The 27,141-nt window shown below is 34.1% G+C and overlaps 1 protein-coding gene across 1 annotated transcript in view; it reads right to left on the bottom strand.

Moving 5' to 3' along the window:
- Nucleotides 1–27,141, bottom strand: part of TBC1D12 (TBC1 domain family, member 12) — a 75,263-nt gene that overhangs the window by 6,675 nt on the left and 41,447 nt on the right. Inside the window, exons 4-10 of the mRNA XM_012723464.1 lie at nucleotides 21,233–21,348; nucleotides 10,685–10,767; nucleotides 9,953–10,070; nucleotides 8,703–8,809; nucleotides 3,906–3,986; nucleotides 2,296–2,393; nucleotides 1,053–1,124 (exon numbers count right to left, since the gene is read on the bottom strand). Coding sequence (XP_012578918.1) covers nucleotides 1,053–1,124; nucleotides 2,296–2,393; nucleotides 3,906–3,986; nucleotides 8,703–8,809; nucleotides 9,953–10,070; nucleotides 10,685–10,767; nucleotides 21,233–21,348 — 675 coding nt within the window. The remainder of the gene's footprint in view (nucleotides 1–1,052; nucleotides 1,125–2,295; nucleotides 2,394–3,905; nucleotides 3,987–8,702; nucleotides 8,810–9,952; nucleotides 10,071–10,684; nucleotides 10,768–21,232; nucleotides 21,349–27,141) is intronic.

Below are 27,141 nucleotides of genomic sequence, written 5' to 3' on the forward strand. Positions count from 1 at the left end.
CTATGGTGGTGGCACAGGGGTGATTTGGTGATGGGAAACCCGCAGGGATTACAATCACGATGGAAAAAAAATGTGCAAAATGATGTAAAAATAAACTTTGTAATAAAAAAAATTATTTTTTATTAAAAAGTTTATCAAAAACTTACTTCTCATTGAGATTTGTATAAAGGATCTACAGAGACCACTAACAATATTGTATTGATACCTCTCTCACTTCTTCCAGCCAAATATTTTAAAAGGGTTGTTTACAGTTACAATTTTTCTTTAGGACACTTCATTCTGGATTACCACTTATTCATTATTACACTATCTGAGACTTCTCTTGACAGAATGACCAACTATATAAATTAAAAAATCAGGGGTCTCCCTGGTGGGGCAAGCAGTTAGGTTCAGCATTGGGAAGGTATAGGCAGCCACTGCAACAAAGAGTCTGATCCCTGGCCAGGGAGCTAACCCCGCAGCAGACCTCTCCTGCCTTGCCTGCTGATCCCCTCAACAGTATGTTTTAGTAGATCTGCCCGTTCTGTTTCCCCACTCTTTCTCTGGTGAATCCCCTCACCTGCACTTCTTCCTACCCTCTCCTCCCCCCGACCCCGCACCTCTGACCTACACCCCAGTTCTTTTATGCATAATAAATCTTAAAATTGAGTCAGGGAGAAGGCTCAAATTAGGATTGTTAGAATGTCCACAAAAAGAGCCAGTTCCCTTCCCTATCCTGTCTGGGCAGTTTTCTATATTTCTCTCAATCTGTAGGATCTGAGAGACTTATCCTCCAGAGGCAATCAAGAAAAGAAGGGCTAAGGAGAAGGGGGGGTCCCACACTGATAGCAATGGTTAAGGTTACAAAATGAATAGTGAAATAATCCTGAGCTGTTTTAGAAAGTTGGCAACCAGTCTATTAGATGGGAAGATTCCTTTGTGGGTATAAATTAATAGACCCAAGAAAAAAGGCCTTAGGGTTACAAACAGTTGGGAGCTAATACAATGTAAAATACTTTGATAAGAATATAGATAAAATGGTCATACAAAAAAGCAAGCAAATAAATACTTACATAACCAACATCAGGTCTGTAGCATGTATATGCCCCTAAGATACTATGTAGGACATCATGATATGGGCCACCCTTAGAAGAGAAAACATGAAATGTCAAATTATACAAATACTTGTCTTTTGAGTTAATTCTCAATTGACATGCTTATAAACTCCAGCGTTTCCTAAATGACTAATTTTAGTATACTCAGTTATTGTGAAAATATTTTAAATATATGTTATCAAGATGTTTTCTAAAATACTAATGAAACATATTTAAAACTGCACAAGTACAAAAAAGGCCAAGTAAATTCACTTGGATATCACAATATATCCATTTATGGATATCAATTTTAAAGAATTCTATATTGGCACAATAAGATTATGATGAATACAGATTATTCTACTTTATATAATATAATCTCAGCAAAAGAAAACCATCAGTTACAGTAAATTAAATTTTATTAATAATTTTACTCAACCTATAAAAAATGTATCTCATTTTGCCTAATGATGAGGAATTGCATGTATAAATTTTAGTCAAAGTAAAGTATATGTAAAATACAATCATTGATTTATAATATATAAGCAATTTTCTAACAGCCATTGTACAAAAAAAATACCCATATCTTCCCATTTCAAAGGTAATTCTGAAAAAATTTAAGTTTTCAGACAAGATTCTATATATTTTAACAATTTAGAAGGCAAAATTTCAAGTACCCTACAAAATAAAAAGTAAAGGAAATTCACTTTGATGGAATTCCTCAGTATCTTCTATATAAAAGACAGCATGTACTGTGGTAACTAAAATTCATTAATCTGTGAAATAAATCCAAATTTTAAAATATTTTCCCATTAAGTTCACACTTTTATTGGTCCCTACTTTTTAGTTTTGTGTTTTAAAAAAATAAAACCTTATAGGGCTCTCCCCGGTGGTGCAGAGGGTTAAAGTGCAGCATTGCAAAGCTAGTCACAGCCGCTTCTGTCTGAGTTCGATCCCTGCCCGGGGAGGTGACCCACATGGCGCAGCAGACCTCTCTGATCTCACCCACGGCTCCCCTCAGCAGTGTACTTTGTCAGTCTTCCTGTTCTGCTCCCCACTCTGTCTCTGGTGAAGCCTCTCACCCTCCCTGCCTTTCTGGCCTATCCTAGTTCTGTATGCATAAAATAAATCTTTAAAAAAATAAATAAAACCTTGTGTTTAGCATATTTGTTATCTTAAATTGAAAGTGAACAGGTGATACAAACCAGTCAGAAACCCCCACCTTCTGAAAAATGTAGAGAGATGGAAATGTGCGGGATATGTCCAACTTAATCAATTCCAAACTAGCCTCCCGATCAGCAACAGACACACCTGCATTTTCTAGATAGAGGGTAAAATTAACATGATTGCTTGTTAATTCAATCTTGTAACCATAGGATGACTACATAGCATGTTATTTTAGAAAGCTTAAAAGCTGAATACACAGAGACTTCAAGAAATGAAACAAAACTTTTGCTAGAACTTATAGCTTCTTTTTAATAATGAAAATTTATATGTATCAGTTATAAGTTGAAGAATTTCCGCTTCCAACTTTATAGGACATAAGGCAAACTATCACTTACACGATGACAGAAGAGGAAAAAACAAATTTACTTTTTAAAACAGGCATTAGAAAGTTGAAGATTCAAAGAAGTGCAGATGATTTAAATCCCAAAGGAGAAGACCCTTTCCTAGGTGAGTGGATTACCAGTGGCCATTTATTCTTTCTAGGCGCATCTGCCAAAACGGGGCATGATCTCAGGACTGAGCCTGCCATGGACAAAGGTACTCTTCTTAGGCAAAGAAAAAACAGAAGAGTTTTTCATGACCAAATAAGAGTGTGTGACTGAAAGGGTTTTGAGGAGTCTAAATATGGATCTGACTTTCCCTTCTGGGTTTTTGATGAGGACTAGTGTTATACAGAAGGTTATCAAATGAAAATGATTCACCCAAAATCAAATGATCATTATGAAAGTAGTAGTGTTTCACTGGAGGGAGAAGCCTATAATCAAAACAGGACAGTTCTTCCCATCAAGTATTTGAAACTAAAGATGAACTAAGTCCATCTAAGCTGTAAATCTTTCCTCAATCTGGTTCACTTACTGACAGAATTAAATGATGACCAAAGAGCACTCTTCCTCTGCAGAGGAAACACCAGCTTCTATTTATAAACTTTTTACATATAATGAAAAATAAATCAACAGAAAAGACCTGCAGGTGATCTAATGCTGGAATACTGAAAGCTACATGTTGTAAATATGTTAAAAGAATACACAGGAAAGATAAGAAGAAATGTATGGGATAGAAGGGTGAAGAATTTCCACAGAGAATTACAACTGAGAAAAGCAAGCAAACATTGTACAAAAATGAACAATGATGTAAAATATATATATATATATATTTTTTAAAAAACAGTGTAAATTAAAAAAATAATAATTATAAGTATTTGGAAGTGAATGAAAGTCAGTGGACGGGGAGACAGGAGATCATAAATGAAGTGTGAAAATCAACTGTCTTTAAAAGTTGATTTAACAGTACTTAGTCTTATTACTATGATTAGTAGTTAGCCTTATTACTATGATTAAATCTTGTTTTGCAATCAAAAAACCAAATTAAGTTTTGGTAAGTTTTGGTATCATAGCTGTACTGCTCTAAAACTTAGCTACCTCTTCTATCTTTCAGAATACTACTACTTACTTAAAGGTTAACAACATTAAAGGTGATAATGTATGTGAAACAATCATGTATGTATGTGAAATACATTACAGAGGGTGTATGGTAAAAAGTCACTATGATCTTCAGTGAATAGATTTTCATCCAAAAATTCTCATTAAAGAAAAATAATAATCAAACCTTCTGTATCATTCTCTGAACCTGTTTCACTGAAGCTTTTCCATCGTTCTTTTGCTCTTGAAAGGAAGATTTCATAAAGTTCTGATGGGAAAAAGAAAAATTCATAAATAATGAGAAAAATATTTATTGATTTTTATTTTTACTTTTAAAGGTAAAGATAGAGATCTCATTATAAGTCAGGTCTCCCTCACATAGCAGGTATCAAAACTGTGGCAAACTGAAGTGTTTGATTTGACCAATGCTATTCATTACACAACCAGAAAATAATAAATAAGAAAACTGCTAAGTTGTAACACAAATATCTAAATACAAAACATATGTGTGAGGTGGGGAAAAATGTTTCTGCTGAAAGAGTATCACTGTGGACTGGCAGAAATTTTAATTTTTGGCATTGGTTAGACCTAAACTCAAACTCCAGCTCTACTACAATTATAACATATGATACTTTAAGAAAGTTATTTGGTCACACTGGATCTTGGCTTTCTTCATCTGGACACTGGAGAAATTAACACTTACTCATGATCTTACCAATGATTAAACAAGATAATTTACATGAAGCTCCTCACACCTTGCAGCTTCTTAATAAAAGCTAGTTCTTATTTTCCTTCTCTCTTTAAACTGTTTTTTTTTCTATTATAATGTTGCTATGTAAAACCACCTAAGCTATGTAAAACTACCTAAACTTAATTCACAAAGATGTGGCAAAAGGATCTACAAATAAAAATGCTCCCTAACTTTGGGGACAATCACTCTATGCTTCCATATGCAGGATCTTACTAAAACTTCAAGAAACTAAACATTTTTTCTCAGTTCTCAATTTAAAAAAGTATTTATTTATGCATATAAGAACTGGGGTGTAGACCACAGGTTTGGGGGTAAAGGATTCACCAAAGACAGTGGGGGAGTAGAACAGGTGGATTGACTGAAATACACTGCTGAGGGGAGTAGCAGAAGAGACAGAAAAGATTTGCTGCACCATGTAGGTTTGCTCCTGACTAGGGATGGAACTCATGTTGCAGTGACTGACAATAGCTTGATAGCGCTGAGTCTTTAACCCCTGCACCACCAGGGAGACCCTTAGTTCTCAAATTTTAATTATCATTATTTTATAGCCACTACAGATACTTTGAGTTACTTTTAAAAGTAAGTTTCACTGACAGAAAACAAAAAATATTTCTTGCCCAGATACCATACCAACATTTTACATATTGTCCCAAAACATCAAGCAAAGAGGCTTTTTGTTTTAATTACTCTTTTAAGATTTTTAATATTGTTTTCCACAATTCAAATGGCACAAATAGTTCAGAGTGAAAAATAAATTTGTTTCCCTCACATGCTATGTCTATCAGATGAGCTCTCATTAACCTTTCCCCAAATGAAAATATGCATGTAAAAGAATATACCTAAATTGTTTCCTTAAAAAAAAAAGCAACACATTATACATACAACTATATTTTGCTTTATTATATTGCAAGCTATTTTGTGTTAATCTGCTTTAGTTATTTTCTTTTCTCTAACAACAGCACAGTATTTCAATGTATGACTATCATCGTATTCTTTTTTTGCAAAGAATCAGATCATTGTAAAACAACTGATCAGGTATTTTTCAAACAGTCTTACTATTCTTACTATTCTTATCTTTCCTGCCAACTCTTCACTTTCCATTATAATCAATCCTCTATAACAATGGATTCCGTATGAATGTATCAAAACACCTATTCTGTAATTAGACCTATAATGGCTGTATTTATATAAAACATGTACAGATTTTTTCTTCTTGTCATTATTCCTAAACAATATAGTACAACAACTATATATGCAGCATTTACATTTATTAGTTATTGTGAGTAATCTAGAGATGATTCAATTATTTTTAAGTAATCTAGAAAAATATTCATAAGTTACATGCAAATATAGCATCCCTTTAAGATACTAAGGGATGACTAGCACTAATAGTGTGGAAAGAAAAAGTTAAGAAAACACAAAATCAAACACAATTATTATTTGTGCTCATCTTCATCAATGACTTAGTAGGAGAAAAGGATATGATTCTAATATGTAAGTATATAATTTATTTTGCAATTATTAATATCAAATTAATGTTCACATTTTTTATTTTAAACTGATTCCAGGTCAGATCTAATTTCACTATTCTCCTAAAGTTTTATAATTATCTTAGAAGCAGAAAGGCTCATTAAACAAATCCAACAAATGGAAATCACAAAATCAATCCACTAGTAAAAGTAAGATAATCCATTTCAATATACCAAACAAAATCTCTACAGAGAAGAATGACAGTGCTTAGCTATAAGAAGAAGACTTGCATCTCAGTTCCTGAAATTCTATGTTTGACTCCTCATGCAACAACACTTATAGGTTATTTTATAGTCAGCAAATTATACTTTCACTATACTTTTATGTACACTATTACCAATAACTTTAAGAAAAATACTTTAAGATAGCTAATAATCTTACACACACACACACACACACACACACACACACACACACTTTACAAATGAAAAAAACTAAGACTCCTAGATGTTAAGTAATTTGCCCAAGGTCACAAACCCTAATACACAATAGAACCAACATATAAATGACATTTGACTGTGTTTAGAGGCTTATTCTTAGTTACTATTCTCTCGTGGTTATAATTTCATGAGAAAACAAATGTAAAAGGTCAGAATCAAACCATTAGAGCCACTGAAAGTAACCAAAGTTATCAAAAATAGATTTACTTCAGCAGAAATTTAGTACTTTTCCTACCACTAATGGAAACCTAGAGAATGAATATCCATTCCATTCTTGAATACTTGATTGGTTAGCAGAGAAACAATTGACCCAGTTATATAACAAACTATACATTTTGGGCTAGAAAAACACTTGTTTGTTACAGTATAAGTAATTAACAAATATTTAACATCTAAGTTATCAGGATACCTAACATTTTAAAACCAAAATTCTCAACAAAAACAAACTGTAAAGGAAAAGTTTCCAACAATCACCAATACATTATAACCTTAACTGTACAGAAAAACCTAAGACTTTACACACTTATAAGAGGCTCAACAACAGGACTTTTACAGCTAAAAGATCTGACTATACTGTGAAAACCGTTCTTTTTAATGTGCTCAAAGCACAAAAGGTTAAAAAAAACCTTTGTTTTATTTGAAAAGTCAAGTAGAATCTAACTTTTGCTAAGTTTGAAATTCTAATTTAAGTTCTAACACTTAAAGAAAACATTTGAAGTTCATTCAATTAAATAATATTTTCATTAAAGAATATTTCTGAAAATCACTTTTAAACATCATAGATAATTATGCTATTCAAAGGTGGCATCACTTTTATGACTAAAGATAAACATTTATATTTTTATTGTATTTCTGTCCAATTACAAATAATGCTGACTTGTGCAATGAACATTTTTGTAAAAAACATGTTGTACCCAATTCTGATTATCCCCTGAAAGTAATTTCTTGGAACTAAAATAAAATAAAGAAGTCAAATTTTATGATTTTTGAGGCTTTTGGTAAATATTTCTAAATTACTTCTAACCATATTCTCCTTAGTTAATTCTCAATCATTTTAATCACTTGTAATTTGAGAGGTGGAAATAACACCCTGCATTTGTTTAAACATTTATGTCTTTGATTTGGTTATCACCAGGAAAACAGTTAAATAAATTATTGCACAGTCAAACTATGGAAAAAGTGCAATTATGGTACATATAAAGCACTTTCACATACATGAAGGATGCTCAAGATAGTTTATACTGTAAAAAAAAAAAAAGCAAGCCACAGAATAATCTGAGAGCATAAACTTTTTGTGGGGGTGAGGGAGAAAAGAAAGAAAAAGAGAAGCCTTAAAAATTAATATCTGTAGACATGCATTTTTATATGCATAGAAAAAAATGCCTGGAAGAACATACACTAAATTAATTTATACTTATACGTGGATCAAGACTAGTAGTTTGCTTAGCAAAGGAGAAAGAAAAGACCAGTAGTTTGCTTAGCAAAGGAGAAAGAAATGAAGCTTGTACTTTACCACTGTTTGATCTCTCAACAAATGTGTAAGCAAAGAGTTTTAAGTAACAACACCAAAATATTGTTTATATTAGTATACTATAATCACTAAGTCTTTCTGTGGAACCAGTTTCTAGCATTATGAGTTATCATTTGGACCTATTTAATACCTTTCAATATTAGCTATCTTACATACTCCCTATTTGATATACTACTTGTATCTAACAGTCATCAAAACTACTCTACATTTTAATCCTATCCTTCAAGGTTTTAAGAAACTTGACCAATAATTTGAGACTTTAACTTTAAATTTTTTAAATAAATAATAATAATAAAACAGAAGGACTGCTCTGGAGAGATGTAAGACAAGTAATTTCTGGCCTTCACTCACTTTTTTTTTTTAATAAAAGGAATTCTTCCCACAATAATAGTAATTTAAATTTCTTCGTATATAACTGTATATTTAGTACTACCTAGTATTCCAGTTTTGGAAATTACCTATAGTTATTTCTGTATTTTCAAGAAATGATCAATTGTAAACTAAAGGAAAGCCAACACATTTACATAATATGAAAACTTAGTTATTAAATCATATTAGTTTTTAGAAGGGAATAAGGAATGAAGCATGCTCTTAAAAAGATGTTATATGGTAGTAAATTTTAAACGGCCAACGTATTAATCTGCTTTGTAACTCTTAATATAGCTATTTGTGTATGTGGGTCTTAACATAGCTATTTGTGTATGTGGGAGTAACTGAATATAGAATACAAACCAGGAGTGATATTTAGTTCATTTCCTATAGCTAGACTCCAAACTTTCCCACGAACACTAGGGGGCAATCCCTGCCACCACAATTCTCGAACTCTTCTTGTACTACGCCTAGAATTGAAGGGGGAGAAAAAAGGAGAAAGTTACTTTTTATACCAAAAATACTGGCTGCATGATGGTTTACCCTAGTCTATGGTTAAGTGATCAAATTATTTTTAAGAACATAGAGCATTAACATTAACATTCACTTGTAGACAACAGAAACCTAAAAAAACTAGTGTCCTAAAGGACAGCAGTAATTTAAAGGAAACTGCCTTCCATAGCTGCCACTTACACTAACAATACAATGAGAGAATCAGAAATATGTGGACTACTTTGAAAAAAAATCAGGATGATATAAAATACAGTTATATAAAAAAATTGTTGTCAATGCAGCACCAAAACAATATCACAGTCTTTACTAAAAATAAAGCCCTAGTCTGTGAGAGGAAGTATAGTCTGCTGAAAAAGTGTAGGCTTTAGAATCAGACAGATCTGAGTTCAATTCTCGTTTAACCATTCATTAAATTATATAACCTTGGGCAAATCACTTAACCTCTCTACCTTGACTTCCCTGTAAGCAGGAATAAAGGGTATAAGAATCAAATGTGATTATGTAAAGAGCCAACTGTAATATTTGTCAAACTGCCAATATTCAACTTTTTCCCCAAGTATATCCTACAATACAGGTATTGCAGAAGACAGCCCCTCCAGTATATTCTAGAGGGAGGATAAGGCAATTGCCAAAAAAAAAAAAATCAAAGGCAAAATAGGGCATGAAGTATGTTAGACTGGAAATAAAATGGAGTATTACAGAAGGGAAATACATATACCATATTCTCCTGATTATGAGAAGCATACTTAAAATCTACTTTAATATGGTTAAGTTTTAACAAACACATTTTATAGTTAATGTTTTCTTTGCAGAAACCTGAGGAAGTTAAAAGTTTCATGGATATAAACTAGCATGTCAGATGGGACTCAAAGAATATGTAAGATTTTGACAGACATAAAGGGTGGTTAATAAAGGAAGCAGTACTAGAGATTGAGGAATTTTTCAAAACAAAGGCATAGACATAAGTATTAAGTATTTCAGACTATGGTTAACAATATAATTACTCGAAGAAACATGTTCAAAATAATAAAAAGGTAATATCGGAAACATGAGATCTTTGGAAACAGACTGGAATTCAATAAAAGTCTTGCTAAACTTACATTACTTCCCAGTTGGGCAGGATTTCATTGATCCAAATTACCATTGCACTTGCAATATTTTCTTCCTGTTTAAATCGTTCTTTCATTATTTTTTTTCTTTTATGTGCTTCTTTAATTTCTGTTTTAAACAAGAATCATTTCAAACCAGAAAGTTAGATCAAAGTCTCCTCTCTTTCCACTAATAAGTCTACAAAAGAGGTTTTTTAAAAAAGAATAATCTGATAACAGGAAGAAAAGAAAAAAATGATGTACTCTTCAAAGGGAAGTGGGACAGGAAGATGAGGAAAGACTGAAGGAGAGAAAAAAGGGAAAGAAAATGAACATGATTAATGTAATTTTGAAAATTGCCATACTGCATACTTTATTTGTATTTATAAACTAAAATTTGCCATGAATTTACTATATAAAAAATTAGCAACTGTGAGCAGTTGATTTTTTTCATACCAGGGTTTATGTGTTTCTTCACATGACATTAAAAAGTGATTTTGCCACTGACACTGCTACACTGAACCTTTTTTAGTATGTTTTCATTTTTTAAAAGATTTATTTTAATTATTTATGCGTACAAGAGCTGGGGCATGGGCCAGTGCTGGGGGAGAGGAGTGAGAGGATTCCCCAGATACAGTATAGGGAGCAGACTTGGTCATTTTCACCAACAACCTTCCTGATTGAATTAAACAATTTTCTGTAGAAATCATTATATCAAATAAAATTCATAGTTAAATTTCATACCTCGTTTTTTAGCTTCAGCCACCATTTCATCATATTCTTGTCGATGACGTAAAGCTTCTTCCACAGATTTGGCAGGAAGGTTTCTGGGGGAAAATTTTCCTTAAAGTCATTTTTTTAAAACAGATTAACTTTAAAATTTATTACTTTATCTGCATAGACAGAAACAAAGTTTTTCTAACCTATCCATTTACTTCATACATTAAGAAAATAAGCTGTTTAAAAGAACTCTACATTATGAAAAAGAATCAGAATCCAGATTGCTAATATTTGCTATACACATGTCACATTATATATGCTTACATATTAACATGTCAGATCTCAGCTAATATTTGTTGAATTTACTAGTTTTCTTAACTTTTTTGAAATATTACGTTATACAGTAATATTTGTATACATAAAATCTGAACAAACAGATTTTAAGAGTACAATCTGACTAGTTCTGACAAATCTAAATACCAGTGCAACCAACACACAATCAAGATACAGAACATTCCCATCATTCCACAAAGCTATTATGTGATCACTCTGCACTCAATATTTGTATCACTGTAGGTCTGTCCGGTTGCCTTTTAAAGAATTTTATGTAGTCTTTAAATCTTCTTTTGCTCAGCATATTTTTAAAATTAATTCCTGTTGTATATTAAATAACACATTCCTTTTAATTTATTGAAAACTGAGCAAAATACGTTAAAAGCAGTTTTCAGATACTGGACAACAAGTCAGCGCAACACAATAATGCTTCTAAAGGAAACAAACAAGGTAATCCTGAAACTTCCTGAGTATACAGCCTGGAGTTTTCATAGTCTCAGTTTCTACTGAGACTTCTTTCATGAAGAGAATGCCCACACAGAAAGCATGTTTTGCCGAATTGAGAAAACAGTTTGAAGTTGCAAAGTTTGAGACAGCTAGAATATGCAGATTGGAGAACCAGAAAGAAGGGAGCTACAGAAGAATCCTTTCCAGTCTTTGAGTCGTGACCTATACATGTATGTGACTAAACTAAAAAGAAATACCGAAAGGAATAGGAAGAACATTCTCAGTGATTATACTGAACCAGCTAGAAAAGAAAAAACACTCTATAACAAGTATAGTCCTTAGAGTGTGACTCAGGACTAAGAATAAATTAGGCCTAACCTGAGGCTGTTTTAGAACTCCTCTAGCAATTATGAGATCAAAGCATCTAACCAATTCCAAATAAATGATCTGCATAAGGCCAAAAAACATTTAAAAGAATAAAAAAAAAAAGTCCAGCATACAACTATGTTAAATCACAGTATCTAGTATTCCCTATGCCCAAAAACATCACCAGGGATACAAAGCAGCAGAAACAGACAATCCATATAAAACCAACTTTACCTCAATAAAATATTAAAATAAATGCAATCCATAACAAGTTAAAAAAAGTCAGATAAATGGGCCCTCCCTGGTGGTGCCGCGGGTTAAAGAACAGCACTAAGAAACGAAAGCCACTTCAGCATGACTTTGACCCCCCACCAGGTGACCCACATGGAGCAACACTTCTCCTGACCCGTCCACTGCTCCCCTCAGCAGTATACTTCATTAATTGCCTGTTCTGCTCCCCACTCTTTCTCTGGTGAATCCTCTCAATGCACCTGCACCTCTGGCCTGTACACCAGTTTTGTATAAATCTTTTGAAAAAAAAGTCAGATAATGGTATTATAACTCAAGGATACAAAACTGTTCTTATAAATATACTCAAGAGGTAGAAGAAAGCAGGCAGAAGATAAGAGAAACTCAAGAACTACATAAAACTTGTTTTCTAAAATGAAAAACAAAAAATGGGATCCACAGATTTTTCACTACGTAAGAAAAAATCAAATAAATGTTACAATACAATAGAAACTATACAAAATGATATAAAGGAAAAATGTACCCTTACCCCTCATAAATAAGCCTAAGTAAGCTGAGAGACCTGAAACATTATCAAGCAATATATGTTTAATTAACTTCTCAGAAGAAAGGAGGGAGTAGAATAAGAAGTAATGGAATAGGGCTAAAATTTTCCAGAGTTAACAGTAAACTATAAATGTACAGACACATTAAATTCAAACAGAAAGGAGGAAAAGCACACCAAAGCATATCATAATCAAATTCATGAAAATCAGACAGAGAAAATCTTAAAACATTCAGAAAGTAAAAGAATTTACAGACAAAAGACCAGCATTACAAAAAATGTTAAAATAAAATTCAGTAGAAGGAAATGATACCATAAGGAAATGAGTTTTATAACCTCTTAAAAAATAGGTTAAAGAAAAATAATAAAATGTATGGCATGTGACAGGTAATTTTATATATTAATTTGGCTGGAACATGTGTGCCAAGTTATATGGATGACCACTATCCATCACCAAAAATTTAAATGAGGAGAACTCAATCTTTCTCCGTATCCTTTTCCTTATATTCCTATATTTAAAGTTTCTATATTTAAAATCTTCTGAGATTTAGCATAACTAATACTATGAAGAAGTTTTCATTATAAATACCTAAGATGTCAATGATTATGGATATTTCTAAAAATTACAGAGGCAGAGAAAGGAGAAACAGTATCAATTCACAGATTCTCTCTTCATAATTATCACTTTGGCCTAAGGAAGAGGAAGTTTATATTACCAATTCCATGCTGAAAAAACACCTCCTCAGAAAGGCTACTTGCTCCACTTCCTCAGAAAGGCTACTTCATAGGTAAAGCTATGGTGTCACCACAAACCAGTATACCCAAAACAAAAGAACCTACACAAATCTCTGCCCCAGCTTACTGGCCTATGAAAAGATAGCCCAAATCCATTTGGATAGTACTCTGGGGAGAAAAAGTAGGAAATATTCTTTAATATTCAGGTTGTATTCATGTACTCTCACCTGATTTTACCCTGATTAAAAATGAAGCTTTCTTTATGACTTGCTCTCTATATTTCCTAACTGATGTAAAAATGGAGAAATAAATGACTAGGAACCACCAATATTCCAACATCATGAAAAATCTGTTGGTTTTGTTTACATATATGTAAGTTATACAGATTGATTCCTCTCAAAAATGATCTCGCCAGATATCAACAGGTGAAGAAACTTCTAAATTAAATTACGTCATCTCAGAGCTAAGTGAAACTGTGGTTATAAAGCTGAATCTCTATATTAAATTTGAATAAACTCATACAGAAGTGGAATAGATTATTGTATTAATTTCACACAGTCAATAATAGAGTAAAAGAAGTGCTTTTAGCTCTTTATACATATGTGGCACAAAGATCTTTTTAAAAATTACCAGGTCTAGTGTATGTATTCAGGTTTCAATTGCATGAAACTACCTATACAAGTTATAGGAAAAATTTATAGAAACAGTTATCACTGGAAATTGAAAGTCAACAAAGGCTTGACAGAAAAGATAACAACTAATCCTTAAAGGATTAAGTAGGTAAGAAGCAGAGATAAGATCACTGCATTCTAACTGGGGATAAGAACAAGAGCAAAGGCATAACTGCAGATTTAAAAGAGATCAATCTGACTGCAAAAAAAGATTATCATGTAAAGAAAAGTATGTCCCATACAAAGTCTGGAACAGATTTTTTAAAAAAGATTTATTTATTTATGCATATAGAACTGGGGTACAGGCCAGAGGAACAGGAAATGAGAGGATTCACCAGAGACAGAGTGGGGAGCAGAACAGGGTGACTGACGAAGTACACTGCTGAAGTGCTCAAGGGAGCAGCAGGTGGGTAAGGAGAGGTCTGCCGCCAAGTGGGTCAGCTCCAGGGCGGGGCGGGGATCAAACTCATGCTGACTTGGCTTTAGCTTCTTAGTGCTGTGCAGTAATCTCTTGTGACACCTGGGGAGACCCAGATTTTTTTTTTTTTTTACATAAACTCTATCTGGAAGGAAATTAACATTCCTAGTAAAAAAATTTTCATTTATTTTGGGTGAATATTAATAAATTTTGGAAAGTTCCCAGGGAACTTAGCTTTTGATCCACCAAGTTGTCAAGAAGTAGAGTTTTAACCAGGTATTCTTTTCTTTTTTATCCAACCAATCCTTACATTGGAATGGCTTATACTCTTTCCTGGCAGCAGGGAAGTTTCTAAATAAAACAAAACTTTCACATGTTCTCATAACTGCATTTCTAAAAAGCTTTTCTTTTTTAAAGATTTATTTATTTATGCATACAGAACTGGGGTACAGGCCAGAGATGCAGGGGTGGTGAGAGGATTCACCGAGACAGAGTGGGGAGCAGAACAGGCTGACTGATGAAGTACACTGCTGAGGGGAGCAGTGGGCAGGTCAAGAGAGGTCTGCCGTGCCAAGTGGATCAACTCCGGGACAGGCGGGGATCACACTCATGCAGAAGTGGCTTTAGCTTCTTAGTGCTGTGCTTTCACCTGCTGCACCATCTTAAAAGCTTTTTTTTAACCCAATGGAAAAATGAATATGAACATATTTGCCAAATTCTAAAAAAGGGAATATTTAATATAAAGTTATGTCTAGTCTTTTCTATTTTTCACAACATCTAAAAACTATTCAAACTTTGCCTGTTTAGAATGAGATTCTACCATATACAACAGAACAATGAACAGAAAAAGCTACAGACCAGAAAAAAAAAGATAAGAATTTTTTTTTTTTGCACAGGAAGGAAAGAACAATCAAGAAGAAAAAGATTTAGAGAGCCAAAGAAGTAGAAAAGGAGTTAATAACCATGTCTTAGGGAAGACATGCTTTGTTTGCCAACAAATCCAGAAACACTATTTTGGAGAATAGCACCTTCAGAGGCTGAGATGAGGAAGATAGGAAGAGAAAAATTTGAGATGTGCTGAGTATTTAGGATCTATATCTATTCTTAGGTCACAGTTGTAAACTAAAAAAATTAAAGTTGGGTCACCAAGATGTTGACAGAGGAAGCTCCAAGACGTGACAGAGGAACAATAAAGATACTACAGAGAGTTACCCAGCTTAGGATGAAACTGAAGTACTCCTCTATAAAATGACAGGGAGGCGACTGGAGAGTTTCATGCTTCACTGAACAGGAGTAAAGAGAGATCCCTAGATAGTAGCAGTCTGGGGAGGAGAACACAAAAGACAGCTGCCAAATGAGAAAGGAACCTCAGGAATGGGAGAGCAGAAACAATGCAGTGGCACACACTCCTGAAAATGGGGAGATATTATTAAGAAGTTTTGGTGCCCCAGGAAGGCATAGAAAACAAGAACAACAGAAAGCTCTTGGACTACACAAGCCCTTCCCCAAACCTTGGAGACAGTGCACCTCATAAGAGCACTGACAGTGCATATTGCTAGATCTGCATCTGGAACCCAAGAGAAGAGGGACAGCAGAGGTGCCACAAACACTAATCAGTCACTACCTCACCCTGACTCCAAGTTCATTACCAACTGCAGTTAGACCCCTTTAGACATTTCCCTACTCTGATGACTCAGCAACTGCAAAACAAACAAGCAGTTTGTTTTCTACCTAAGGGAAAAAAGTTTTAAAACTCTAAATGTAAAGGTTCTCTAAATGCAAGGTGATGTACACCAAGACAGACGTGAAACTACCCCAAGTTTAAGACAAAGAGAATATGTTGAAGATCGCTGGGTCAAAAAGCAGGTAACTTATAAATGTGTCCCCATCAGACTTTCATCAGAAGGAGGTTGTTTGAGCTACACAGATAAACACAGTTTAAAGGTAAAAGGTTGGAAAACAGTCCCACAAGCAAATGTACCCTAAAAAAGGCAGAAACAGCCCTATTTATATTAAATAAAATAAACTTGCAGCTAAGAAAGATTAAAGAGACAGGAATGTACATTATGATTAAGGGATCTACATCAGAAGGCTGTAACACTCATCAACATGTATGTAACAAATGAAGGGACATCAAAATATATAAGACAATGTTAAACCTAAAACACACATAGGCAACAACATAAAAATAGTAAGGGGCTTCATCCAACTTACATAAATGGACAGATCAACCAGACAGAAAATCAACATAGAAACAACAGTTTTAAATGAGGAATTAGATTAAATGGCCTTAATAATAGGCAGTATATTTCAAAAAAAGTTGATTACACATTCTTCTCAAATGCACATGGAACACTCTCCAGGATACACACAAAATAAGGGTCAATAAATTCAGAGAGAAATTGTATCAAATTACATTCAAATACCTTATCTGATTACAGTGGTATCAGACTAGAAATCAATCACAAAAACAAACTGATCATATGGGTCCTATCAAGAGATGCAGAGAAGACATTTGACAAGACATTTGACATTTAGCATCCATTTATGACAAAAACTTGAAAGAAACTGGGATAGAAGGAACACAACCAACATCATATTCAAAGATGACAACTGAAAGTTTTTGCTCTAAGATCAGGTCTAGAGAAGGATTATCTACTTTCACCACTCCTGTTCACTATAAAATTGGAAGTTATGGTTAGAGAAACAAGGTAAGAGAAAGATATAAAAGGACTCCAACTTGGAAAAACAAGTAAAATTATCACTACTTATAAATGACATTATATACATAGCTCTTATGAAGATTCCACTAAAAACTATTAAAAACAATGAACCAGTCTAAAATTGCAGGCTACAAAATTAGTACACAAATATTTGTTGCATGCCTATATGCAAACAAACAAGAGAAAGAAATCAAGAAAATAATTTTATTATGCATCAAAATGAATAAAATATACAGGAATAAATCTAATAAAGGTAAGTAAAAGACCGCTACAACAAATAGAAGATATTAGAAGAATTGGAAGACACACAGAAAATGTGACAATATTCCTTGTTAATGGATTGGAAGAATTAACATTGTTAAAATGGTCATTTTGCTTGAAGTTACACACGAGCCAATGCAGTCTCTACCAAGTTTCAAAAGGATTATTCAAATACAGCAAACATCACTGCAATTTGTATGGAACCACAAAAGATCCTGAATTATCAAAGTGGTTCTGATAAGAAAAAGAACAGAGGTCATTACACCACCAGCCTTCAAACTATACTAGAAAGCTACAGTAATCAAAACAATAAAGCACTGCAATAAAAACAGACACAGAGAGGACCTCCTTGGTGGCGCAAAAGGTTAAAGCCCAGCACTACAAGACTAGCTGTAGTCTCTTCAGCACTAGTTCAATCCCCCACCAGGGAAGTGACCCACATGGTACAGCAGACCTCTCCTGACTTGCCTACTGCTCCCCTCAGCAGTGTACCCCGTCAGTCTGTCTGTCCTGCTTCCCACGCTGTCTCTGGTGGATACTCTCACCATCCCTACTGGCTCTGGCTGTACACCAGTTCTTTATGCATAAGTAAATGAACAAATCTTTAAAAAAAAAATTAAAAATGGGTTCTCCCTGGAAGCCATTGAAGCACAAGTTCGATCTCCGGCCAGGGAGCTGACCCACATGGCGTGGCAGACCTCTTCTGACCTGCCCACTGCTACTCTCAGCAGTTTATTTTGTCAATCTGCCTGTTCTGCTCCCCACTCTGTCTCTGGTGAATCTTCTCACCTACCACACCTCTGGCCTGTATCCCAGTTCTGTAAACATAAATAAATAAATCTTTTTTAAAAATTGTTTTTAAAAACCAAATGCACAGAACAATGAAATCTGATCGAGCGCCCAGAAACAAACCCACAGCTATATGAACAATTAATCTATAAGGAATCAAGTATATACAATGCAGAAAGGAAAGTTCTCTTTAATAAGTGGTGTTGGCAAGGGACTGTGGTGGTGGATCGTGGGTGTTATGCTTTGGAGATAGCTACAGGGTCTATACCTGAGTAGAAATCGAATAATATCCAAAAATTAATGACAATGTAAGAAAATCAATATTTGTAAAGAAAGTGGTGCTGGGAAAACTGGATGGCAACAAGCAAAAGAATGAAACTAGATTAATATCATACCACACTAAAAGATTAATTCAAAATGGGTTAAAAATGTAGCTATAAAGCCTAAAACATAAAATATAGAGAAGAAGACCTTGGTTTCAGGGATGTACTCATGAACTCAACTCTAATGGCAACAAAAACAAAGGCAAAAATAAATGCAACAACATTAAATTTTGCAGTGAAAAACAATTATCATTTTTTTAAATTTATTTTTATTTATTTATGAATATAAGAACTAGGTGTAGGTAGAGGTACAGGTGAGAGAGGATTCACCAGAGACAGAGTGGGAAGTAGAACAGGCAAATGTATTGAAATACACTGCTGAGGGGAGCAGTGGGTGGGCCAAGAGAGGTCTGCTGAGCCACGTGGGTCAGCTCCATTGGCTGGGGATCAATATCATGCCACAGTGGCTGGCAACTGCTTTAACCTCTGCCACCATGGAGGCCCAGAAATTATCATTTAAACAAAAAGGCAATTTACTGAATGGGAAAATATATTTGCATATCATAAATCCAATGAAGAGTTACAATTCGACAAAAAGGAAAAAATTACCTAGTCAAATAATGGACAGAAATGCTAAAAAGACACCCTATCAAGAAAACAGATGGTCAACAGACACCTGAAAAAAATGCCCATTACCACTCAGCATCAGGAAATGCAAATCAAAAAATACAGTGAAATAGCACCTCACACTCGAGAGAATAGCCCATAAAAAAATTACCAAAAACAATAAAGGTTACCAGGATATGAAGAAAAAGGAACCCTTATACATTGTGAAAGTGTAGACTAATCTAGCACCTAAGGAATACAGTGTAGATGTTTCTCCAAAAAGTGGATTTACCATATGACATAGCAGCTCCATTTCTACGTAGCTAGGCAAAAACAATAATTTGAAGGAATATATACACTCCTAAATTCACTGCAGCACTATTTACAATAACTTAGTAATGAAAACAACCTAGATGACCAATAACAAAGGAGGAGATCGAAAAGATTTGGTATAGGGGCCCCTCTGAAAAGATCTGGTACAGGGGCCCTCCCTGGTGGTGCAGCAGGTTGGAGTACAGCACTGTGAAGCTGGCTGCAGCCACTTCAGTGCAAATTTGATCCCGGGCCAGGGAGGTGACCCCCATGGTGCAGCAGACCTTTCCTGACCTGCCTACTGCTCTCCTCAGTAGTGCACTTCATTGATCTGCCTGTTCTGCTCCCCACTGTGTCAAGTTAATCTTCTCACCACCACTGCACCTCTGGCCTGTACCCCAGTTCTGTATGCATAAATAAATAAAATTTAAAAAAAAAGATGATAATGTGGTATATTTACATAATAGAATACTGCTTAGCTTATGAAAAGATGAAATTTTGTTGTTATTTGTAACCACATGGATGAAACTAGAGAAACTTATTCAGAATAAGTCAGGATAATGACAAGTTATCCATGATTCACTCATTTAGAATATAAAGGGTAAAATAAAGTAACAGACAAAACTATACCAAAACAAATGCTAGAAGTCTAATTACAGAACTGATGCTAACTGAAAGGGAGGTGGAGGAGTGGGGGATAAAAAAGAAAAGGGTCCCTATGGACTATGGTGGAGGATTATGGGTACTCTGGTGGTAGGTGATGTGAGATAATATCAATCTAAAGAAGTATGAACCTATACCTCTAAATCACATACAGTGCAAACTAGTATCTCTCTCTCTCTCTCTCTCTTTTTTTTTTAAAGATTTATTTATTTATGCATACAGAGCTGGAGGACAGGCCAGAAGTGTGGTGCAGTGAGAGGATTCACCAGAGACAGAGTGGGGAGCAGAACAGGTCAACTGACAAGTACACTGCTGAGGGGAGAAGCGGGCTGATCAGGAGAAGTCTGTCATGCCATGTGGGTCACCTCCAGGGTGGGGACTGAACTCATGCTGAAGTGGCTTTAGCTTTTTAGTGCTGTGCTTGAACCCACTGCACCACCAGGGAAGGCTCATCTCTCTTTTTTTTTAAGATTTATTTATTTATGCATACAGCACTGGGGTACAGGCCAGAGGTATGGGGGTGAGAGGATTCACCAGAGACAGAGTGGAGAGCAGAACAGGCAGATGTACTGAAATACACTGCTGAGGGGAGCAGCAGGCAGGCCAGGAGAGGTGCCATGTGGGTCACCTCCCTGGCCAGGGATCGAACTTGTGCTGCAGTGGCTATGGAAGCGGTAGTGCTATGCTTTAACCTGTTGTACCACCAGGGAGGGCCCAGAACTATTATTATCTCATTAAAAAAGATACAATTTTTTTAAACAGAATCTGTTCTTAATAATAGTAAGCTAACTGGTTAACAATTGGTGGTTAGTTATACAGCACAAGAGGCAAGAACAGGTAATTTTAAGAATATATTAAATGTCAAGAAAAGAAAAATAATTGTCATATCATGTTAAAGCAGAGATACAGAAACTGATATAAAAACCAAGCTTTAATATTTCATACACTGTTTCAGAAACTGCTAGAAAATATGCATAATACTTGGATATCAATAATATATTTTTCCATAATAGTTTTAGGACACATGATAGGAGTTTTTCTCTAATTTCTCCATCTTTCATGTGCCATAATTAACATAACTAAACTTAAATTTAAGCTATAAACATTGTGCTAAGTGCACTAGAGCACTTACGATGGTCGATCCTCAAGAATCAGGGCAGTGGTAGAAAGGGGCTCAAATTCAAAATTCTTACGTCTGGAAGACTGAGGTGGTGGCTTACAGGTCCTCCCTGTTCGTGCTTCATATTCCTAGAATAGGTAAAAAAATACTTTATGCCAATATTTCTCAATTTTGTTTGTATAGTTAAACCTGTATCACAGAGGATATACTATAGTAGAGGACACATCCAATTCACACATTAATTTGGTACATTATCAAGGAGACAAAAAGAAAAGTCCTTTGTTTCACCTGAAGCTGCCTAAATAATGAATTTATATTATCAAAGTATGCTGAGAGGCAGATAGAAATGCAATAAATAAATAAGGCAAGATTTTAGGGCAGTGTTCTTGATGCCTTTAATGGTATCATCAGCTAGGCAAATCCAGTTTTGAATACTTTATAAAAGCAAGTAAGCATACTTTATAAACCTTCAGCCTGATCACTGATGACGCAAGTTACAGGCTGTCCCTTCTAGTATTTTGAAGAGCTTTCTCAAGGTTGACATCAAACCATTGATCAAAAATTGTCTCGGATTTCAATCTACTTTGACTCTATTATGAATCTACCTTTTCATTCTCAGTTTAAACAATTCATTAACATCTTATTCAAGTAACAAAAAAGTCAAGTACTTCACTAAAATTATTATAAACTGTTACATTATTTTCCACTTACTCTAAAATGATAACTCTACTACCAGAAATTAGATTGATAAATATTCTTACTAGACACAAATTTCTAAATTTGAACATATTTTTCATAGCTGTTCACAAGTTTCTGAAATTTGCTAATAGTTAACTTCCAGATATGTTGCAAAGATCAGTAATAAACTTAAATAAAAATTAACTTAATAAAAATTACTGACTTGTAATTTCCAGAAGCCCATTTTTCCCTTAAAAAAAGAATAAATCAAGCCAGTTTGATCACCTCCAATAAATATTCTTTTCATGAAATTCTCAAAGGTTAGTCAATGATGTCATGAGGAGATCTGCAAGTACTTCAGCAGGTACAGAAGAAATTAACTTAAATGAAAATTAAATATACTTAAAGTGATCAAGGATTTCACTTACTATTTTTCCTACCATGGCTATCTTCCATTTTATATTATCACCTTTTCCAACTCAAAAATTATTTTTCCCTATTGAATCACACATTTGAAAATGTGAATTGATGTATATATTTTTTTAAAAAATGCAATCATATTAAAGTGTAATATTACTTGATACATTAGTTAAAACAATTTATGTTGTCTAAGCATTTTCTCTAAACTTCAACTTCATGATTCTTGCCACTGTTTATAAAGGTTTGTACTATTGTTTTATAATTGATTTTAGTATCTCTCTGTCTATCTACTAAACCTATAAGCTATTAATCTGAGAGATTCTTTGCATAATTGCATTGGATATTGAGAGCCTTCTTTAATTGTTTTGGTCTGTATTTGCTTGTTTTTATTAACTCCCATCCTAAAAAATTGCAGTCTTCTGAAACAAATGATGGGCTCATTCATTTATTTTTGTCTTTTGCAATTTTCTCTACTTAATATCTAAGAAATATAATTATGATTAATGTTCTGTCTCTTCACTACAAAATCAAGTGTAACAATCCCTTTTTCTGCTGTTTATTAAAAATTATATAGAAATATACAGTTTTTGTATTTTTGTAATCATTTAAATGGCACTTTGCTTTTCTACAATGTAACCTGGTCTTAGTGCCAGACAGAGCACAATAAATATTACCTAATAATGTATTTTCCATGTAGACAAATGTCAGTGGATATACAGCAAAATACAACTTGTAAGTCAACATATTAATAATAGCAACTAGCATTTGCAATGTACCATACATTGCTTTAAATACTTAGCACATTAATCCTGAGACACTGAACTCAATGGAGAGGGAGTTGAGGCACAAAGATGTGCAGCCACTTGCCAATGGTCACAAATGGTAGGTAGTGCAGCTCTAGAATCTGGCATTTTTAAGTCTATTACCTTACTATATTAACATAAAGTCAAGTAGTCAGCTATAACAATTTAAAGGAATGAGATAATCTTTCAGTGAGAGACAGATGAGAAACTTTAAAATGAGTAGGCCAGGCTGACAGTATTCAAGCACTAATCCATGTAAACATTACCAAAAAAGACCACCAAAAAGTATTTCCAGTTATGGTACAATATAAAGTATATACCAACATTTTAAAAATAATCTTGCTAAAAGAAATATCAATTATGCTCTAGAACTGTGCCACTATGGTACTGAAAATGAAGTGATGACCAAGTAAGTCATATATGCTTAAATATACATAGAAAAATCACAAGGAATCTTAACTATTAAGAGAGTCCTCTTTGGAGGGTTCCAATAGAAATAAATAGTATTAATTTTACATTATCCATTACTGCTTTTTAAGAAGAGAGAGAGTAGTTTGTAAGAGAGATCATGGTGGATAACTGACATATTTTACTGAACAGGTGGGGAATCAGAATCGGAGCAAAAATCATAGGTATTAATTAGATAGGCAGAAAGGAGTAGGAAGAACAAGTCAGGGGGGAGAAAGCAAAGGTATGGGTCAGGGAAACACATTAATCTCAGTAAATATGACAAAAAATGCATTATGCAACAATGGGAAGTTGTGTGTTAAATAATGGGCTTTTCATTGGTTAAAATATTTGAAATGCATCAAGAACAAAACAGATTCACTGAAAGTTCAGATAAAGCCTAGTTTTGATGAAGAAGTCTTTTAGTAAAAATTTACGGAATAAGTACATACATAACATAAAACTCAATTCAAAATGTGATGTCTAAATAATTTATGTGAGTACATTAAAAATGAGCTTTATACAGAATTTTCAAATATTTTTCATGAGAAAGAAATCTACCACTGTTTCATCAAAAAGCAACATTAAAATGCTAAATTTTTAGAGAACTAAAAGTTTAAAAACATGGTATCAACCCATTCTTATCTAAAAATAGGATTTATATATCCAGAATTATTCAAATATTTGCTGAATAAATTAAAGATGTTATTCTTACATGATTAAAATTGCAAATGAAAAATAGTAAAATCTTAAATCGGTGCTTTCAAAATTGATTACAAGGTGGTACTCTATTAGTTATGTTTTCTATTGTAAATAACAAAAAAAAAAGCTCAAAACAAGTCTGAATGACTATCAGATTACAGGACAAAATATTTCATATGCTTAGCTAATTTCATACTGTTTGAACAAGAGGTTCACAGTGCTAGTGAGACTCCCCTGCAACTGCCAGCTATGCCCTTCTCCTTGTGTGGGCTTCATCAGAAGGCTGCTTGCTACTCAGAGAATGACTGTCACTGTCACTACAAATCCATGTGTATCACCCCATAAAAATTCCCCATATGTTTTGTCCACAGATGCTTAATGAACTAAACATTGCTAATTTTATAGATTATAAAGAAACCTTATAATAACTAAAGAATAATGGCAAATATCATAGCCCAAGGAAATGAGTAAATAATGCTTCCTATAATACATTCACTACCTGAAAATACTGAATCAGGCTGTCTCATTTTCTGTAAACAAATTTCAGTTTTGACTAACTTATTTTATGAGTAAAACAGGCTTGCTTTCTTTCTTTTAACAACATATGACACATTTCTACAGGATGCTGTAATGAAGTCTTGTGTTTAACGTAACTTGGATAACTAGAATAGCAGATAAAACCAATGCTGCAGCAGGTTGGCACAAATCTGTAGGATAATTAATTTTATGTACTGTAAGAAGTTTTGGGTCACAGAGGCAACTCTGAGCTTGAGCAAGAGATGGTAGGCAATTTTTTATGACCTCTATAAGCATAAAGTAGGAAAAAATTATTTACAATTCCCAGCCAAAGAAATACTGCACAGGGCCTCCCTGGTGGTGCAAGGAGTTAAGTCTCAGCACTACAAAGCTATCAGCAGTCACTGCAGCACGATCCCTGGCCAGAGAGCTGATCCACATAGCGTAGCAGACCTCTTTTGTCTGCTGCTCCCCTCAGCAGTGTATTCAGTACATCACCTGTTCTGCTCCCCACTCTCTGGTGAATGCTCTGACCCACCCTACAACTCAAAAAAAAAGAATACCATATACACTTAGAAAGAAAAGTTGTTCTTCAAAATAAGAGGAAAAAATTGAACACAAGAATTACTAGTCATATAACCAACCAAATGCAGTTTCCAACATTATCTTAAAGTATAATTCTCCTGTGTTGTAGAAACCATAATTTTATAGCTACAGAATTAAAGAAACATATAAAACATTTGGACTTTTGTGACTCTGGACAGATTTTCTAGTATTGATATAATACCCAGGCTTTAAAAAGCACTGTATCTCACACAACTTGCATAAAAGTGAAAATGATGTACTCTGGGATTAAAAACCCCAATATGGGCATAGCGATGATGAACATACTACATCAAGTGTGTACACAAACATGCTTAAGTAAAAAGGCACTATTTCTTAATATATTTTTAAATAGGTGATTTAAATATGGAATCCTAAGTTTAAATAACTATTTGATTTCATCTATATCCCTAAAAGTAACATGTAAACATGTTGGCCAAAAGAAATTCTTCAGAAAATAGGGCATACTCCCAACTGGTGGACCAGGTAGTTCACACCAGCATTTTTTTTTTTTAAGTAATATAAGTTTATTTTTACATCATTTTGTGCCTTTTCCCATCTCAGTTGTAATCCCTGTGGGCTTCCCATCACCAAATCATCCATGTGCCATCACCATAGTTCAGTGCACTTCCCTCCCCCAACCCATTCCCCACTCCACCCCTGTAAAATGTCTCTGGTATATAGTTGTTCATTATTATTATTATTTTCTCGCCTGATCCTTTATACTCCTGCTATAAGAGAAACCATCCAGTATTTTTCCTTCTCTTTCTGGCTTATTTCACTAAGCATGACCTTTTCCTGCTCCATCCATGTTGCTACAAAAGGCATGTGTTTTTCTGATTACTGAGTAATATTCCATTGTGTATATGTACCACATCCTTTTAATCCAGTCATCTATTTTGGGGTATTTAGGTTGTTTCCATGTCTTTCCAATTGTAAATAAAGCAGCAATGAACATGGGGGTGCAGCACACCAGCTTTTCTGATGGAAAAGTTTTGTGACACCTGTCAAGGAAAAAATAAACAAGGTGAATCTAGCAATCACCTCGTTGTTGTGTGTGGAGGCAATTCTGGACAGCTGTATAGTTGGGAACTCAATGAAATTCTGGCAGTTAGTCTGAAGTGACCAAACTTCTGAAATGACAGAAGCTCTGGTTTGGAGTAGCAGGACAAAAGCACTCCATTGAGCAAGAGCTCCAAGTCTTCTGACTCTTTAGTTAAATACCAATCTGTCCACATGTACTGTGAAATACAAAAAGGATGGCCAAAAAGCCTGGGCAGAGAACATATACAAGGAACAGCAAGCTAAACAGTTCCCAGAATTCATCCAGACTTAAGAAGTATTGCTATTTAACTAACCAGAAAGGAAACTCTGAATGCATAAGGCAGTCAGGAGAGACATGTCTGTTCAGACTCATATGAAATTCTCCTGGTCAGAAGACAATGAAAACAATTTTATAATGTTCAAAGGAATAGTAACAAAGCAAGGGCAATGGGAGGCTGTTAGGGTCCTATATCAAAAAACAAAAACCCACTTTCAAAATTGAAAGTATAATAAAAATGTTTACAAACAAGTGAAAGTTAAGCTTGTTTGTATACTTGTACTATAAGATATTTTGAAGGAAATTTCTCAGGCAGAAAAAAATATACAATATGAAAACATGAATTCATATAAAGAAATGTAAAGCACCAAAATAGTAAATCTGGATAAATGTAAGTAGCATTTTAATAAAAGGAAAAAATAGTAAGTTAT

This window comes from Condylura cristata, unplaced genomic scaffold (assembly GCF_000260355.1).
Source record: "Condylura cristata isolate star-nosed mole 26May11 unplaced genomic scaffold, ConCri1.0 scaffold00011, whole genome shotgun sequence".
Lineage (NCBI taxonomy): Eukaryota > Metazoa > Chordata > Mammalia > Eulipotyphla > Talpidae > Condylura > Condylura cristata.